Source organism: Vipera ursinii (genome assembly GCF_947247035.1).
Source record: "Vipera ursinii genome assembly, chromosome: 14".
In the NCBI taxonomy this organism is placed as follows: domain Eukaryota; kingdom Metazoa; phylum Chordata; class Lepidosauria; order Squamata; family Viperidae; genus Vipera; species Vipera ursinii.
This window is the reverse complement of record NC_139527.1, coordinates 12,325,804-12,343,464: the sequence shown is the minus strand read 5'-3', so window position 1 is coordinate 12,343,464 and position 17,661 is coordinate 12,325,804. Positions and strand designations below refer to the sequence as shown.

At 49.2% G+C, this 17,661-nt stretch overlaps 1 protein-coding gene across 2 annotated transcripts in view; it reads left to right on the top strand.

The window, feature by feature from the left end:
- The window catches only part of CABIN1 (calcineurin binding protein 1), a 106,531-nt gene that overhangs the window by 75,573 nt on the left and 13,297 nt on the right, over nucleotides 1-17,661 (top strand). Inside the window, exons 25-28 of one of the 2 annotated variants that reach the window (XM_083373759.1) lie at nucleotides 240-331; nucleotides 13,564-13,746; nucleotides 13,962-14,263; nucleotides 15,318-15,431. In XM_083373759.1, the coding sequence (XP_083229885.1) occupies nucleotides 240-331; nucleotides 13,564-13,746; nucleotides 13,962-14,263; nucleotides 15,318-15,431 (691 nt within the window). Of the gene's footprint in view, nucleotides 1-239; nucleotides 419-13,563; nucleotides 13,747-13,961; nucleotides 14,264-15,317; nucleotides 15,432-17,661 lie in introns of both variants that reach the window. The other variant, XM_083373758.1, reaches the window with a different exon arrangement.

Genomic DNA, 17,661 nt, shown 5'->3' with positions numbered 1-17,661 from the left:
GCAGTCAGAGGGACTGTGGGCAGCACCAGGGGAAGGGAGTAGTCTTTGGGGCTATGGAATCGGAAAAAAGGCCAGGCCTCTGCTCCTTGGCCCTGAAGAATCCAGATGTTGGCATTGAGTTCTGTCTCCTTGTCCAGCTGTGACAGTGGTCCTGCACCAGGCCCCTTTCCCCCCCCCCCCCCCCCATGAGCCACCGTGTTCTTTTCCTTTCTTCACGTCTCTTCCTCTTCTGCCCCCAGGGAAAAGCTTTGCATGGCAGATGAGGACTCGCATTCTTCTGCAGGAACTCTGCCAGGCCCCGGGACTTCCCTGCTCTCTTCCTCCGGTCCAGGTCTGACTTCCCCACCCTACACAGCCACTCCAGTTGACCACGATTACGTCAAATGTAAAAAAAGCCATCAGCAGGCAACACCGGATGGTACAGTCCCTGTTCTCAATACTGTCGGCACTCGGAGGTGCTGGACTCCTGGCGGGCGGGTGGGCTCAATTGGCAGCTTCCAGGAGGGTGAGGGGTCCAGGGTAACACGGGCAATATTGTCACTCATTAACCCTTTCAGTTTGCCACCACCTCCCCTCTGGCCTAAACGAGTAGGTGGGTCTAGTTAAGGCACTTTCCCGAGGTCCCAGGCTCGGGGTATTTCCCAGAGCCCCTTGAAAAATCCAAACTTCTGCCCTTGTCTCGAGCACCCCACATGGATGACTTCAACTCCCATGATTCCTGGCTGTCACAGCACGGGTGCTCCACTCCACACCGCCTGTTTCTCCTCACAGGCCGACTCAGTGCCACAGTGGGTAGGCGGCTTGTCCTGCTGCAGCTGGATGGGAAGTGGCTGCCTGTTGGGATGGGCCCCGATCCACCGGGTAACCTAGCAAGGGTCCGGCTCTGTGATGGAAAGTTCTGCCGTCTATTCCAGGGAGCACAGAAGAGACTGCTCTCCAGTCCTCCCAGTGTTCCCAAAGAGGAGACTGGAAGGGGCTCTGCTCAACCACTGCCTGTTTGCTTTGCGGGGCTTCAGTTGGGCATTTAGATGGAGACCGCTGCTTTCCTTGTCTGGAAAAGGCAAAAACAGCCTCACCGTCAGGCTGTTTCCTGGCCTCTGTAGGCAAAGCAGGGCTTAAGGCTGAGCATGCAAATATGGCCTTTCCTATCAGTCAAGAGCCAGGCCAACATTTGCAGGCTCCCCTCCTGTCTTCTGTTGCAGCCCTCGAGGTCGCTTGTTTGTTCTTAGCTTTCAGTCATAGCTAGAGCAGATGCCCTCGACCCACTAATGAAAGATGACTGATTAGGAGCCTTCTTGCAAACATTCCCCACGAGGATTTGGGTGACCATTTCATCCTTTTGGAATAATTTATCCCGAAGAGCTGGATCTTTGATGAACCTGGACCCATTCGCCAGGATGCATCCCCTGTTCCGCTTCCCTTTGAGAGGAGCTTCAGCATTGTTTTGTTGGCATCATTTTTCATTTCTCTGCTCATAGTCATCTCTTAAAGCTGCTTTTCTGAGAAGCCTTCTCTTCTGGAACATGATACTTGTCTCTTGCCCTTTTTGAAAGGGTGGGCTATGACTCCCCAAATCCAAGCAGCGCATGCTAGAAGCAACAGCAGATGAGTGACCACTTTAACTCAGAAGACAGTGAGAGTTTCCCAGGGCTGCCCTTGGGGGACCCTCTCCAAGTAGGACCAGAGGAGAAGTGAATTGTGGCACAGTTGGGAGGCAGCGGTGCAAGAGAAGTCATGATGAGCAAGCCAAAGGGGAGAAAGGGAACCGCTTCAGTTGGCCATTCAGTATTTAGGAGTATTTATGGGACATAGCAGCCTTTGTAGAAGATCTTTAGGAGCCCTTGACCCTGTTGGGGCTCTGTGTGTGGGGTGTGTGTTTGTGTGTGTGTGTGTGTGCTCTTCTCAGCTGGTCCTTTATATGAGCAGAGAGGCCAGGGATGGCAAGGGTTTGGACTCGAGAAAGTTAAGTTTATCTCCTGCATTTTGTGCTGGAGCTCACCAAGACATACAGAGCACACCTCCTCTCATTTCCCCCCATGAAAGGTTTATGATGTAGGTTATGCTGAGAGAGAGAGATTGGCCCAAAGTCACCAAAGGCCTCCATAGAAATGGAGGATAGAAAGTGCTCCGGGAAATCAGAGAAACCCCATTAAGAACTGATCACATGTTGTCTGTAATCCACATGGAATTTGGGTGCTGCTCAGAAGACAGAATGAAAGCTGGTTTCTTGACTGGCTGCAGATATGATTCAGCAGCTCCATACCTTTACCTGGGCTTTGTGCCTAAAGTACATGGCCTTTAACTCCCATGGCCACCAGCCAGCTGAAAAACTTCACTTGGTTGTTTCATGCTGTTACTCTCCATGGCCTTGTAAGCCAGTTCACTCAGCAGTGTGTCCTAGCAGGCTTAAGGGCTAATATACTTAGTGCACGTTCTCCAACATGAGAAAAGCCATTTCTGTGGCATCAGAATTTCAGTGAGGGGTTTTCAACTAAACAGATCAAGTAGGATACATCAGCTTTGAGTTCCAGGAAAGGAGGCTGACCTGCTCTTTCCAAGGGATGGGCTGGTAATGCCAAGAGTTGTTCCAGTGTCTTTGAATCTTTGATGAAGGAGAATAGGGAGGGTGGGGTGGAGAACTCCTCTGTCCTTGCCTCTGCAATGTTCCTCCCTGCTTTGAGCACAGAAAGGCTCTTGACTGTCAGACCAGTCACTTCCTTATGGCAATGTCCACAAGATTTGGCTTCTCTCCCTCATCCTGACTGTGATTCAGATCAGATTGGCTTTAAAAAAAAAATCACTGCCTTGTCAGCCCAGCTCCTTGGTTAAGGCTGGGGCACAGGAATGGATTCCTGCAGACAGAAGCAGCTTGACGGCCAAAATCCTATTGGATTTCCAGTGACACAGCCAGAGAAGCACGAAAGAATGCCTGCTTTCTTTTACGGCAGAATAAGAAAAGCCATAGGGACACGGTGGCTCAGTGGGTTAGGACGCTGAGCTTGTCGATCAGAAGGTCGGCAGTTTGGCGGGTCGAATCCCGAGTGCCGCGTAACAGAGTGAGCGCCTGTTGCTCATCCCAGCTTCTGCCAACCTAGCAGTTCGAAAGCACATAAAAATGCAAGTAGAAAAATAGGCACCACTACGGTGGGAAGGTAACAGCGTTCCGTGCGCCTTTGGCGTCTAGTCATGCCGGCCACATGACCACGGAGACGTCCTCGGACAAGCGCTGGCTCTTCGGCTTTGAAACGGAGATGAGCACCGGCCCCTAGAGTCGGAAACGACTAGCACACATTTGCGGAGGAACCTTTACCTTTACCTTTACCTTAAGAGAAGACAGCTAGGGAAAGCGCCTCGTTAAAGAGAGACCTATCTTGGGCCCGCTTTTGATCAGCGCAGTCCGTTCTGTAGAAAGGAATGGGAAGTGTCTAAATTGAAATTGGTTACCCATGGCCAGATATTTGCCTGCTTCCCCCCCCCCCTGGCTGCCCTGCTGTCCAGCTGCCTTCATCGGTCAAGATCCTGCTTCCCCCGGGGCCTTGAAGGTACAGAAGACATTCCAGGAGAGCAGGTGTCATTTTTGTCACTCTGTGCCTTTGTCCACTCAATCATGGCTGTTTTCATTCGTTTCTGCTGTTTTTATATATTCATGCTTTTGTAATCAATATTGCCTGTGTTGCCCTAACCCAGTTAAAAACAGTTCATAGACTTTCCTTACCTGCTTGTTGCCCATCACGGCTTGCTTGAACATCAGAGCTGCAACTGACGAGTCTGTTAGCTGTGCAAATGTTGGAGACGCCCATAACAGCAACAGTCTCCTAAGTTCAGCTGCTGCACCCTGCATTGGCTTGACGATGGCTGGATAGACTTGGGGCCCCTCTCGCTTTTCTGCTGAATCCATTTCTGTTTATTCCTTATCTAATCAGTTGTTTTGAATATTGCATGGGTTAGCTACATTTCTGGAAAAAAGGACTGTTGGTGGGTAACAGACAAGTCCATTTGCAGAATTAATTCCATCCACCTCACCGCAGTGTTTCTCAATCTTGGCCGCTTGAAAATGAGTTTTGCTGGCTGGGGAATTCTGGGAGTTGAAGTCCACCCATCTTCAAGCGGCCATGGTTGAGAAACACTGTGTTAAGGTGGCTAGGCCTGACTTATTCCTGAACCGGGCTTGCTGTTGTATTGAAATGGTGTGGCAATCTGCTTCAAGAAACCTTGAAGCTGAATCAAAATTAGACATTCACTCTTGGTGCCCCCAAATTGAAGAACTAGGACTGATGAATCCAGATCAGGATGGTCTAAAGCCTGACTGTTTTAACTATCAGTTAGATGTTTTTGTCCCATTTTTCACCCACGAAAAAGCCCACCATGGCTGAAACAGAGGGCCTGGCAAGGCCAGAACAGCTATTCTTCTTTGCTTCATTGCCGGGGGGGGGGGGGGGGAGGGAGGGGAGAAACATGCCTCTCCTGCTCCCAAACTGACATCACATCAAAACTATATTATTTAATTTAATTTAATTTATTAATATTTCTATACCGCCCTTCTCCCGAAGGACTCAGGGCGGTGTACAGGGCAAGAATAAAATACAAAATTACAAAAGTTAAAAGTAATTAAATACATGCTCGCTAAAAGAACAATTAATACATAATAAAAAAACCCAATAAAATAATAATAAACCCCCCCCCAATCCCCCCTCAGGCCAGGCTGGCTTGTTCGAACAAGTATGTTTTTAGGTCGCGGCGGAAGGAGCGGAGATCGGGCACCGTCCAGAGCTCAACTGGTAGCTGGTTCCATACTTCTGGGGCGCCCACAGAGAAAGATCTCCCCCTGGGGGCCACCAATCTACATTCTCTGACCGGTGGCACCCTGAGGAGACCCTCTCTGTGGGAACGCACAGGGCGGAGGGAAGTTGATGCCGGCAGCAGGTGTTCCCTAAGGTACTCCGGACCCCTGCCATGTAGGGCTTTAAACACCATTACTAGTACCTTGAATCTCACCCGGAAGACAACTGGCAACCAATGCAGCTCACGGAGCAGAGGTGTAACGTGGGAGTATCGGGAGACTCCCAACACAACTCTCGCGGCTGCATTCTGTACCAGTTGGAGCCTCCGGGTGGTCCTCAAGGGAAGCCCCATGTAGAGAGCATTGCAGTAGTCCAGACGAGAGGTCACGAGCGCATGAGTGACCGCATAAATCATCCCGGCTTAGATAGGGCCGCAACTGGCGCACCAGGCGAACCTGGGCGAAAGCCCCCCTAGTCACAGCCACTATGTGATCTTCCAAGGTGAGCCGTGAATCTAGGAGGACTCCCAAGTTGCGAGCCCTATCTACGGGGGGTAATAATTCACCCCCCATAGAAAGAGATGGAATATCCAAATAGACCCGGGATGAAGGTATGCAAAGCCACTCAGTCTTGTCGGGGTTGAGCTGAAGTCTGTTCCTCCCCATCCAGACCTGAACCGCCTCCAGGCAACGGGACATCACGTTGAGGGCATCACTGGGATGGTTTGGGGTCGAAAGAAAAAGTTGGGTATCATCAGCGTACTGATGATACCCAACTCCAAAGCCACGAATGATCTCACCCAGCGGTTTCATATAGATGTTGAACAGGAGAGGCGAGAGGACCGACCCCTGAGGAACTCCACAAACGAGAGACCTCGCGGTCGACCTCTGCCCTCCTGTCAACACCGACTGCGAACGTCCCTGGAGATAGGAGGAGAACCACTGTAACACCGTGCCTCCCACTCCCAATCCCGAGACGCCGCAGCAGGATACCATGGTCGATGGTATCGAAAGCCGCCGAGAGGTCTAATAGGACTAGGACAGAGGAATGACCCCTGTCCCGAGCCCTCCAGAGATCATTCACCAGAGTGACCAATGCCGTCTCCGTGCTGTGCCCGGGCCTGAAACCCGATTGGTAAGGGTCCAGATAATCCGCTTCATCCAGGACCAGAGGGAGCTGGTGCGCCACCACACTCTCAACAACCTTCGCAAGAAAGCGAAGGTTGGAGACCGGACGAAAGTTGTTCAATACAGCCGGGTCCAAGGCAGGCTTCTTGAGGAGAGGCCTCACCACCGCCTCCTTCAAGACGGCGGGAAAGCTACCCTCACTCAAAGAAGCTGATATAACTGCCTGGAACCAGCTGCGTGTCCTCTCCCGGGCTGCATAAACCAGCCAGGAAGGGCACGGGTCCAATAAACATGTGGTGGAGCTCAGCCTCCCCATAATCCTGTCCACTTCCTCCGGAGTCACAGAATCAAACTCCTCCCAGGTAATATCGACAAGACCGCCCGTGTCCTGATCCTCAGACTCTGCCCAGTCAGAGTCCAGACCGGTCCGAATCCGAGCGATTTTGTCCGACAGATGTTGGTTAAACTCCTCGGCATGACCCTGCAAGGGTTCCTCCCTCACCTCCTGATTAAGGAGGGAGCGAGTCACCCTAAACAGGGCGGCCGGGCGATTATCTGCAGACGCGATAAGGGTAGCGTAGTGATTAGACCTCGCTACCCTTATCGCAGCGAGATAAGACCTAACATAGGTTCTTAGTCGCAATCGGTCGGATTCAGATCGGCTGGACCTCCAACCGCTCTCTAGGCCCCGTCTCCGACGCTTCATCTTCCGGAGCTCCGCGGAGAACTATGGAGCTCGACGGGATCTGCACCGGGTCAGGGGCCGCAAGGGTACAACTCGGTCAAGAGCCTCAGTGGCTGTCCTTTCCCAGGCTTCCACTAAGGCATCTGCCGAGCTATGAGTGAGGGAGGCAGGTGGGGACCCCAGCGCTGCCTGGAACCTCTCGGGATCCATTAAGCGTCTGGGGCGGTACCATCTAATTGGTTCCACACACCCACGGCGGGGGGTAGCAAAACGGAAGACCAGCCGCAGGAGATGATGGTCAGTCCATGACAGGGGCATAACAGTTGGGGAGCCCCCACCAAGATCATCTAACCACCGTCCAGATAAGAAAACTAGGTCAAGGGTGTGGCCTCCCTCATGAGTCGGTCCTGAAATTACTTGCGTCAGGTCCATGGCCGTCATGGAAGCCATGAACTCCCGAGCCAACTCAGATGATCCTCCCAGAGATGGTAGATTGAAGTCCCCCAAAACTATAAGTTTCGGGAACTCAATCACCAACCCAGAGAGGACATCGAGAAGCTCGGGCAGGGCTGCTGCTGCGTGACTAGGTGAAAGGTACACCAGCAGCAAGCCCAACTGCGCACCAGGGCCGCATCTCAAAAAGAGAGACTCACACCCGACTATCTGAGGAACGGTGGCCTCCCGCGGGCACAAGGTCTCCCTCATAACAACAGCCACTCCCCCACCCCTACCCTGAGCCCGAGGCCGGTGTAGCACCCGGAAACCTGGTGGGCAAAGATCAACCAGAGGAATACCGCCCTCTGGGCCCAACCAAGTCTCCGTGATGCAAGCCAGGTCCGCCTGCTCACACTCGACCAAGTCGCGGACGAGAGGAGCTTTGTTAGCGACAGACCTGGCATTCAGATACACCAGCCGGAGCTCAGGAGGCTGCACATCCTCACTCCCGGGACCTCGGGGCGGAACAAGAGGGTCGGAGTGCCTCACCGCTTGCAAGCAGCGGAGAGGCCTTCCCTGAGATTGATACGGCCCTCTGTTCCTACACCTGCTGCCATTCCCTAACGTCGTGGGAATAGGTAATCCCACGACTTGCCCTGGAGCCCCGGGGGCAACCAACCCCCGCTCCTCCCCCCCACGATCAATCCCGGACCTGGCCTGAACAACGGTTGTTGGACTACCCCCCATATCCGAACAACCAAAAGAAGCTCCCACCCCCCTCCCTAACCTCCTAAAAAATTTAGCCAAAAAATTAACCAGGGGCCTCTTAGTTGATTTATATCGGAGGCCCCTACCCATGCCCAGCCATCTCTCAGGGTCCCAACAATCGGGCCCTTCATCAAGAGGAGGTGTAAAGAGTAAGGCGGGTCGCTCCCAGGATGGGGGGCCCCCCCGAGGGCGAACAAAACTGTGCTAGGATAAGTCAGACACATGATGATTATTAAACAAGTCCGACAAAAAAGGTATCAAGGCAGACCAGATCGATACGGGAGGATCTCAAAATAAATCGAAGGCAAATGACCAGAGTGCCAGCCCAGCTCCACTGCCACTAGAGCTGGGAAACCCCGAACAGATCGAATCCCGCCCTCTCACGGCGGTCGGGGCCGGGGAGCAGCCTGGTACATACAACCGGGGGGGGGGGAAGCAATACCACCCAGAGCTCTCACCTCTGGGGGCAGCAGATGTAAGATCTCAACCACTCTCCCACAGTGGTTGTAACCCGGGCCTTCGAAAATTATAAGGGGAGGAGAGAGGAGGGAATTAGAGCAAAAAAGTCAGCGAAATACATCAGGGCTGATAAGCCTGTAGAGACATAGAATGGTGGGAGAGCTCCGGTTACACAGTTCAATTTCATATTGTAGGAAGACCAGATGATAGTCAGCCGGGAAGGGAAACCGAGACCATGGTAGTTCAACAGAACCACAAAACATGGTCTAGTCAGTTCTGGCGGCGCAGGGGTTAAATTGTGTCTCATTAACGTCCGAGGCATCAGCGTCCGCATTCCCCCACCAGGCCAGGTCGCCATACCAGAAAGGCCGCGGTAATCCACTCTCTCCGTCGCCAGCCATCTCAGACACCAACCAGGCAATATCTCGACCACTTCAACACTTCCATGCCAACGCTGCTCCAAGCCGCGATTCATAGTTAATCAGTCAACACGCGGCTCCCCCAAGCAGCTGAAGGGCGCTCCGGAACACCGCCAAGCTCTAAAAAGTTGTCCCGGGCTCCACAGGCTTCGAGAACACCTCCAGGATCCGCAAACTCCATCAGGGGCCGACAGTCAGCTGGTCGGCAGAACTTAGGCCTCCCAAATCCTTCACCCGGCTCCAACAAGTTCTTAATCAAGCTCTCAAAACTCTCAAAAAACTCCCGGCCCCAACAGTCAGCTGGTCGGTGCCGCGTAGAGTAGAGCTCCGCAGAATATCTGGGTCTTCCAGGCACTCCAGCAGCCTCCATTAGAGTTCGCCAAGTCCGCAAGCCTCCCGACAAACAGCTGGTCCGACGAACAGCTGATCGTGCAGCACGGGGCGCTGCTCAGCTCCTCCGTGTCCTCTAAGGCCTCTAGAAACTCTTCCGGGCTCAGATGGAAAAACCTCGGAGAGTTCAGGGCTCGCGGGGCCAAAAGATAGCAGTACAGAGGCTCACCTCGTCCCCCATCCAAGTCCTTCACAGAAAAAAAATGTTCCTGTGAGGCTCCCAGGGTCGCCACATTGCTGGAGCTCCAAACGGAGCTTAGCCGAGCACGTCCGCCATCTTGTGCATGCTCAGTAGAAATCTGGTCACTAATCGAAAAGACAAGATCATAAATAAAACCGAACACATAATAAAACATTCAATAAATTCTCCTGTGTAAGTGAGCTTCCCTCTGCAGGTAGTCATTCCATGGTGCCCTTCTTGTGGCATTTCCATGTTGCTCAGTGCAGTTTCACCACAAGGAGGAGACTTAGGGATTTCTGCCACTATATGAGGCTCACATAAAATTGTTCAGTACAGCTGGGAAGATTTTTTTTAAAAATGGATGGAAGACTGTCCTCTTAAATCACTTTAAAGTGAGTCCTTGGAAATCCACACACACACACACACACAGAGGATGTGCAAAAATACAAACACTTTGCAGGCACCAATCCATAGGATTGGTGAGTATCTAATGCCCGGGCCTACCTCACTAGTATTGTGACAGGCCTGTGAACCCAGTAATAGTCTAATTGACTAGGCAGAAAAAGCAACACCTACTGTTTAGTGGCTTTTTCTATAGCATATTCTATCTGATCCATGATTTATGATGTTGATGCCATGGTGCTCAGCCATGTCACTCTTGTTTTCCTAATTTTCTAGAGCCCTGATAACTTTCTCAACTTCTCAAGTTTGTAGTTGCTATCCTTATGCTAATATAAATTATTCTGCTTTCATTCTTCCGTTGCTTTGATTTCCCAGATGAACACTTTTGTAATATAACTTTTCCTAATGTGTATACAAAGCTTTCTGTTTGTATGCAAATTTCAAAGGGATGAAGCCTTTCTCCTAGGTTTTATTTACTGCCACTGCACTCTGATGAGCTGCTAGAGGGATCAAATGGCTTCAGAGTGGATTCCTTCTTAAAGGAAGTGTTTTTCCCAAGAAAGCTCCATCAGAACCAGCTTACCACTTACTAAATTTCCCTGTTTCTTAATGATCCTTTTCTCCTCTGTTTTGATCAGCAAGAAATGGCAGAGCCAAAGCAGACAATTAGCAGACACTTCCACTTTCCAGACTCACAGGAAATAAAAGATATACATCGTAAATGGGTCAGCAGTTGTCAAAAATGACAGAATAAGATGAGGTCTGCTGAAATCTCCAATGTAATTCTCAGCAAAATGTTACTTTGTCTGAGTTACAACAGGCTTCCAAATCCATTTCCCCTAGTTTTTAATTCTTATGGCAGCAATGGGGTTTTGTTGTGTGAATGTGATTGTGACAAAAAAGTAAGACTTCATCCCTTAATATGGGCTCTATCCTGTGTTGGACTGGATTGGCTTTCTCCTCTGGGATTAAATTGGTTTTTCACTTCTCCCTCCAAATTTTCTGGGCAGATGGGGGTGGGAGGACAGAGTCGCCAGCTCTCTCCTCAATGTCCGAGAACATTCAGCTGACAGTAAAACCACCCCTCTGAAATGGCGGGAGTGGCCCTTCCCCCCCCCCTCCAGAATGGGGTGTCCAGGGTACCTTCACTCCTACAAAGGTTGGACAAGTCTAAACCCAGCCAGGCATCCATACGTCTGTTTCAATATAGCAGGTACTTTCCAAAACACTGTCCTCCAGTCTTGCAGAAAAAGCAGCCCACATTGGCAATGGAAGTCCCGGGCCCTTCGCTGCCGGGCAGGTTCTGCATGAGAACACTTTCCATGCCACCCTTGAGGCCACCTCAAATGGCTTAGGTTGGGTATTAGTACCTCATTCTGCCCCCCAATTACTAAAAGATTGATAGGAGCCAGATCAAGCTGCCACCTCCTGCCCTTTCAAAGGGACATCCTGCTCTGGGACCTTCCTCCCATTCTATAATACTTTCTGGGCAAACAGAGCCAATCTTTTATTTTCTAGTCTTAGAACAGACCAAATGAATTTTCACCGGGAAAAGTAACTTATGGAGAATACTCCTATTCATATCTATATATGTGTATTTAGTTTAGCCACAACTAAAAATATTCATTTCCCTGAAGTACCCTGCCAAAAAAAGAATGGGAAGTTGGCTGCAATCAGCTGTTGCTACAAAATTTCCCCTTATGCCGAGCATCAGTGTTACTTGCTTCCTACTATCCTGCATTTAAGATTAGTTTTGGAAGATTTTTTTATTGAAAAGTTTTAAAATACATTTTTGAAACATATACCCCATCTACCCCACCCCTCTCCCCATCCCTCCCATTCCAACACACACACCCCGACTTCCCAGAGCCGAATACAGGGTATTACATCATACAATCTTACTCTAAAATATTCTAATTACTATGTTGTTGTTAGTTGCAAAGTCGTGTCCGACTCATCGCGACCCTATGGACAATGTTCCTCCAGGCCTTCCTGTCCTCTACCATCTTCTGGAGTCCATCTAAGCTCACGCCTACTGCTTCTAATTACTATAATTACTCTTTAAACCCTATCGCACTTTAACTCTCCTTAACCATAGAAGAAAAAAATAATATAGCCTCTAATTACAATAACTAATAACTATTCAAATGCTAAATAATACTTTGTAGTCCCATATTTGTTCTGAATAAAATCAATCCATCTTTTCCATTCCACTATATATCTCTGTTGCAAGTGATCTTTCACCTATGCCGAGATTTTAGCCATTTCTGCCAAGTTCGAAACTTTCAAAGTCCATTCTTCAATACTAGGCAGGTCCTCCTTCTTCCAGTATTGCACTACCAAAAGTCTTGCAGCTGTTATTAAATTCAGCATCAATTTGGTTTCTATAGCAGTACAGTCAGTGATAATGCCCAACAAAAACAATTGTGGTGAAAATCTTATCTTTTTCTTAAAAATCTTCTGCATGTTCCACTAAATTTTAATCCAAAAAGCTTTAACTTTTTTACAAGTCCACCATACATGATAATATGTTGCATCATCACAACCACATCTCCAACATTTTGGCTGACAATTTGGATACATACATGCTAATTTTTTGGGATCTAAATGCCATCTATAAAACATTTTGTAAAAATTCTCCCTTAAATTTTGTGCCTCTGTGAATTTAACATTCCTAACCCATATTTCCTCCCAAGTATCCATTATTATTGGTTCTTGAAAGTTCTGGGCCCATTTTATCATACAATCCTTAACCAATTCCGCTTCTGAGTCAATTTCTATCAATGCATTATATATCCTTCTTATATGCGCTCGACTTTGATCTCTAATTTGCTTTACCAAATTCCCATCTGATATTGAAATACCAATTTTCTGATCTTCTTTCCATCTAGCCTGTAACTGCCCATACTGAAACCAAGTTTATACTATTTTTTCTTCTTTTAAAATATTGAAAGACTTCAGTTTGCCATTCATTCTTTTCCAATCTAAGAATTTCTTTATATGTTATCACATCATGTTTAAATCCCACATTTATATTTTCTATTTCATGTTTAGATATTGCCCAAATAGGAATTTTATAATTCAACTTGTATCGATATTTTTTCCAAACTCTCAACAAGGCAGATGTTTGTGTTTTCACTGTTCCTTGTAGGAGGGAAATCTAATCCTAGACTTCTTTTAGCTTTTTGAAAACTAAGGATTATTCACTAAAATGCTAGGAAGATTTGTTAGATATTTCGGGCTAAAGCTGCATGTATCCTTGTCGAGGGTGGTGTGGGGGACAGAGAATATGTCTGCCTGGTGGGCTCAGCATTTCCAGAGCTTAGCGCATCAAGGTTGCCTCTTGTTTCTGAATGTTACAGTAGCCATTTATGAGTTCCTCTGGTTTGTCAGGACAGCCTCCCATTCTCTAGCTTCTCAATTTACCCTTTCATTATAATCATTTCCTTGTAAGTTTTAAATGTCACTCTCATTGCTTGTTGTACTGTGCACGTCTGTATTTAGGTTACTAATTGAGGATATCTGATAAAAAGGAGTATCTTCCCCAAAAGCTTATGATGCAACAGCTGCTTCCACATTTAAGGAGCCTTTGGCTTTGCTGAGATGGACTGCCAGTGTCACCTGAACACAAGAGCTTTAAAATAGCCCTGCAGTCTTGTGTGCAGATTTTGTTACAGTACACAATTACTTCCAGCTGAAAGTTTTAAACTGATGTACAAAAGGAAGAAGTGTCAGTAGGCTGCAAGAGGACAGGCTGCGTGCTGAAACCAATGAGTGGATGTGTTGCTCCTTGCGCTTATTAGAAACCAGATGCTGAAATGGAGGAGGGGGGGCGGCAGTAGCCGCTGTCTGGAAAAGGGGGGGGATGTTGCCGCCAAAGCACCGTCTCACTTGTGTCCCTGTTTCTCCTAAGCAGACAGGAGTCAGGACAGCTCGGCAGTGGGGCTCTCGGACTCCAACTCCACCCAGGACATCTTTATGGAGCTTGGCAGCCCTCCGGACAGCACCAAAAAGACACATCCTGAGGGGAGACCCTTGGCTTCCTGCTCGGACCTCACAGCACCTGGAAAAGAGAGCCTGGCACCCACAGAGGACAGGGGTAGGTTGGGCAAGGCTGGAGCCTTCAGGCCTTGTGCCAGGCTGCATGCCTGTTCCTTCCTGGGATTCTGCTGCAAGAGGTGAAAAGGCAAAGCTGGGACTTCGGGGGGGGGGCGCTCTCTGCTCTTCTCCTGCCTGCCTACGAGGCAGTTGAGGATTTGGGTGAGCTGGGTCAAAGGGAGGGTGACGTTGCCTATTTTCTGGAATTCCCTCTAGGGAAGCCTGAAGACCTCCTGGAGAGCCCTGATACCTGCCGTGCTGCGGAGCAGAAGCCCCCTCCCCAGGGGCCTTCCAAAGCCTCTGCTCTCCCCCTCCCCCAGGGTGACCCCAAGAGACCAGCCGAGCCCCTCTGCACCAGCCAGTTTGCCGAGGGCCTCCCCACAGACCTGGAGGAGCAGCGCACCTTCCTGACCGAGCGCTGCATCGCTGCATTCCACCTCTGCCTTAGCCGCTTCCCCCAGCACTACAAGAGTCTCTACCGGCTGGCCTGCCTCTACGCCTGCAGCCCCACCCATAAGGTAGCAGGGGAGCAGGGGTCTGCATAATTACCCTTTCACCGAAGGAGAAAACAGGCCGGGACCTTTGGCAATATACCTTGGACGGCTGCACCTATAGAAGGAACCTTGGTAACAGAGTTGGATTCAGCTCCAAAAGAAGGTGGGGGGTCCCCAGGACTCTGTGAGAGGCAGCACCACACAGAGGGCAGGGAGAAGCTTTTTACACTCAGGGCTGCCTTGCTCTTGAGTCAAAGATGGATTTTAATTTTAAAATGTAACGGGAGTCTCATACTTGGGTACCAGTGTACAGAAAGAGAGCTCACCATGTAAATCAAGAGTACATGACAATCTCAAACGTGACGATTCAGACTAACCGGGTGAGATGCCTTCCCAGCCACAGGAGGCTTAGCCCCCATGCAGAGTTGCTCTTTCTGGAAAGGGTCCCGCAACCTGACTCCCCCATCCCCATTGCTGGCTGCCTTAATTAAAACCAGTATTGGGCCTAGAAGGGAGAGCTGTGGACACCCTGCATCCCTCTCCAGGCTACAAAAGGAGGCAGTGCCCAGCCTGGCACATGCACAACCCCATAAGAGAGGCTGGGCCCATCACAGAATATGGAAACAGGCTCCCCACCTTGCCCCTTCCCACTTTGCTCCCGTTCCAGGCAGAGGAGGGAAGTGGGGCAAGAGACTTGGTATGGGAAGAAAACCCGCCTTAGCAGTCCGAGGCAGGACTGAGAGTGCTGAGCATCTCTGGGATGCCTGATCACCAGGAGAAAGACCATCTCCAGCAGAGGATGGAGACTCTGCTGCACCCGGTTCTCCCAGTGAGGAAAGAAGACTGAATTTTGTCCCTGGGAATCCCAGTTACCTCCTCTACCCACCCCCGCCTTTCAGCTTTGCCCCGGGATGGGAAACGTGTGCATTAGGTCAAGAAGTGGCACTTTGGGCAACTTGGAAGGAGGGAGCGGTGGAAAGAGGGGCCACAGCAGCTGCCACCATTCTGGTTTCTCCTTCCTTCCTTCCTTCCTTCCTACCAACCAATTTGTTCTTTTCTTGCACTCTGTTCTATATAGAATCTGCCGTGGGCGCGCGATGTGCTGCTAGGCAGCAGTCTCCCCTGGCAGCAGCTGAAGCACATGCCAGCACAGGGTCTCTTCTGCGAGAGGAACAAGACCAACTTCTTCAACGTAAGTGGGCTGCCTGAGCTGCAAACAGGGCGCTTTCTCTGGCTTTCCCCAGGTACCCGTCTCCTTTGCATCAGGTGAGAGTCTAGGCAGGCGGGCCAGGATCCAGCAGGACCTCTCTGCCCTGGACGGCTGCCCCCTTGCCCCACCTGCAGCTCTGGAGCTGCTCCTTCCCTGTTGGGCAGCAGGAGGGAGGGCCTTGGGCAGCTCTGTCCAGCCTCTGACCATGCTGAGCACAGGAGCTTTGCTCCAGAGAATAGGTTCCTTTAGTCAGAGCAGCACCTGTTCCCCACCCCCAAGAACATATGAATTCACACACACACACACCCCAAAAAACCATCCCTTCTTTCCCTCCTCTCCCCACTTCGGGCCACCAATCCCAAAAGATTGGGGAACTCTGAACTAATGGCAGGATCCTGGAAGCATTTCAGCCCCTTCCATGGACAGCAATGAATTATTAAAGTTTTATGAGGATGCTCCCCAAGTCATGGCCTTGAGAGCAGTTGGTATGAATGTAGTCCAGTTCCTAAAAACATAATTGTTGGAGGAGAGCTGTGGACCTTCAAACCTTCTCATGGACCTTTGCCCTTTAGAGGAGTATAGACGGGCCCTGGTGCGGAGAGCTGGCAGAAAGGAAGAGGGGCTGGCAGAAGCACTCTCGGAATGGAATTGAGTTCTCTGCGATATAAAGGGGTCTGCCATGTGGGAAAGGGAGCCGCAAGGAAGAGGGGCTGCAGAGGCCTCCCGCTCAGAGGTGGCCATGGGGCACAAGTGTGAACTGCAAAAGAAAGAGCTCCCGATACACCCAAATTGACCACAATAGGGAACAAACAGCTTCTGAAAAAAGTTACTGTATACACCGTATGAACCCCAAGAGGAAGACCGATGGAAACATGTCACTTTTAGAAGAAAACAGCAACCAAGAGCAAAGCCCCTACTATCTACCCTAGCCCACTCCACTGAAGACCCTCTGGAGCTAACCAATCGCTTTCCTACCCTCCCCCTGGAAGAAAATGTGCAGACACCTATAGAAGAGCAGTCACCACTAGTTTCTAAAAAGGAGACACAATCCAGCATTCCTGCGACAGGAAGAATAGTATCCCACACTTTCCTAGGGGGAAAAAAGGTGAATATTAGTGATAGGCGATTCAATGCTTTGGGGAATAGAAACTATAGTCTGCAGACCGTGCAGTCAGTCTAGGGAGGTATGTTGTCTCACTGGAGTAAAAATCAAAGAAGTAGCTGAACATAGTAAAATAATCAACCCCACAGATTACTACCCGTTTCTTCTCCTACACGGAGGGACCAATGAACACAACAATGAATCTAATGAGATTATGAACAGCTAAGGAAGAAAGTTAAAGAATTAGGAACATAAATGGTGTTTTCATGTATATTTCCAACAAAAGACCAACATCCAATAAGGGAGCAAAGGATTTTAGAAACAAATCACTGGCTTAAAAACTGGTGTCATCGAGAGAACTTCAGTTTCCTAGACCATGGTCGGAATTACCTACATGAAGGGCTACTGGCAAGGGATGGAGTTACCCTCACAAGAACTGGAAAGTATATATTCAGAAAACGACCATCTTATCAGAAGGGCTTTAAACTAAAAATGAGGGGGTGGGGCAATCTTCAAGACCTTTAGAACCTGATTCCAAGCAAAAACCACTAGATAACCAATCACATAAGGAGGCAGGGAGTGAATAGAAAGAAGAAGAAGAAAAAGGAAAAACACAATGAAGTAGAGAGTGATGGAAAGAAAACCTATATATAAACTATGAAATATAAGAAACACACTCAAGATCCATAAAGGACTCAAGTGCCTATACACAAACACTCCTTTGTTTAAGGAACAAACAGGGTGAACTTGAAGTTTTAGTACATGAAGGCAGATGTGATAGATTTGCCATTACTGAAACTTGGTGGGATGAAACTCATGACTGGAATGTACTGATAGAAGGATACAAACTATTCAAAAGAAACAGACCCAACAAAAGAGAAGGTATAAAAGATCACTACATCTCTAGAGAAATACACAAAACCAAGAATGGAAACCTGGAATCCATATGGGTCAATATAGAAGGAAATAAGGATGACATTGTTATAGCCATATACTACAGGCCACCCAGCCAAACAGAAAAAATAGATGAACTTTTTGCTAAATATGGATGAACTTTTTGCTAAACAATTAACAAATGTATGTAGGAAATACACCACAGTACATTGGGAG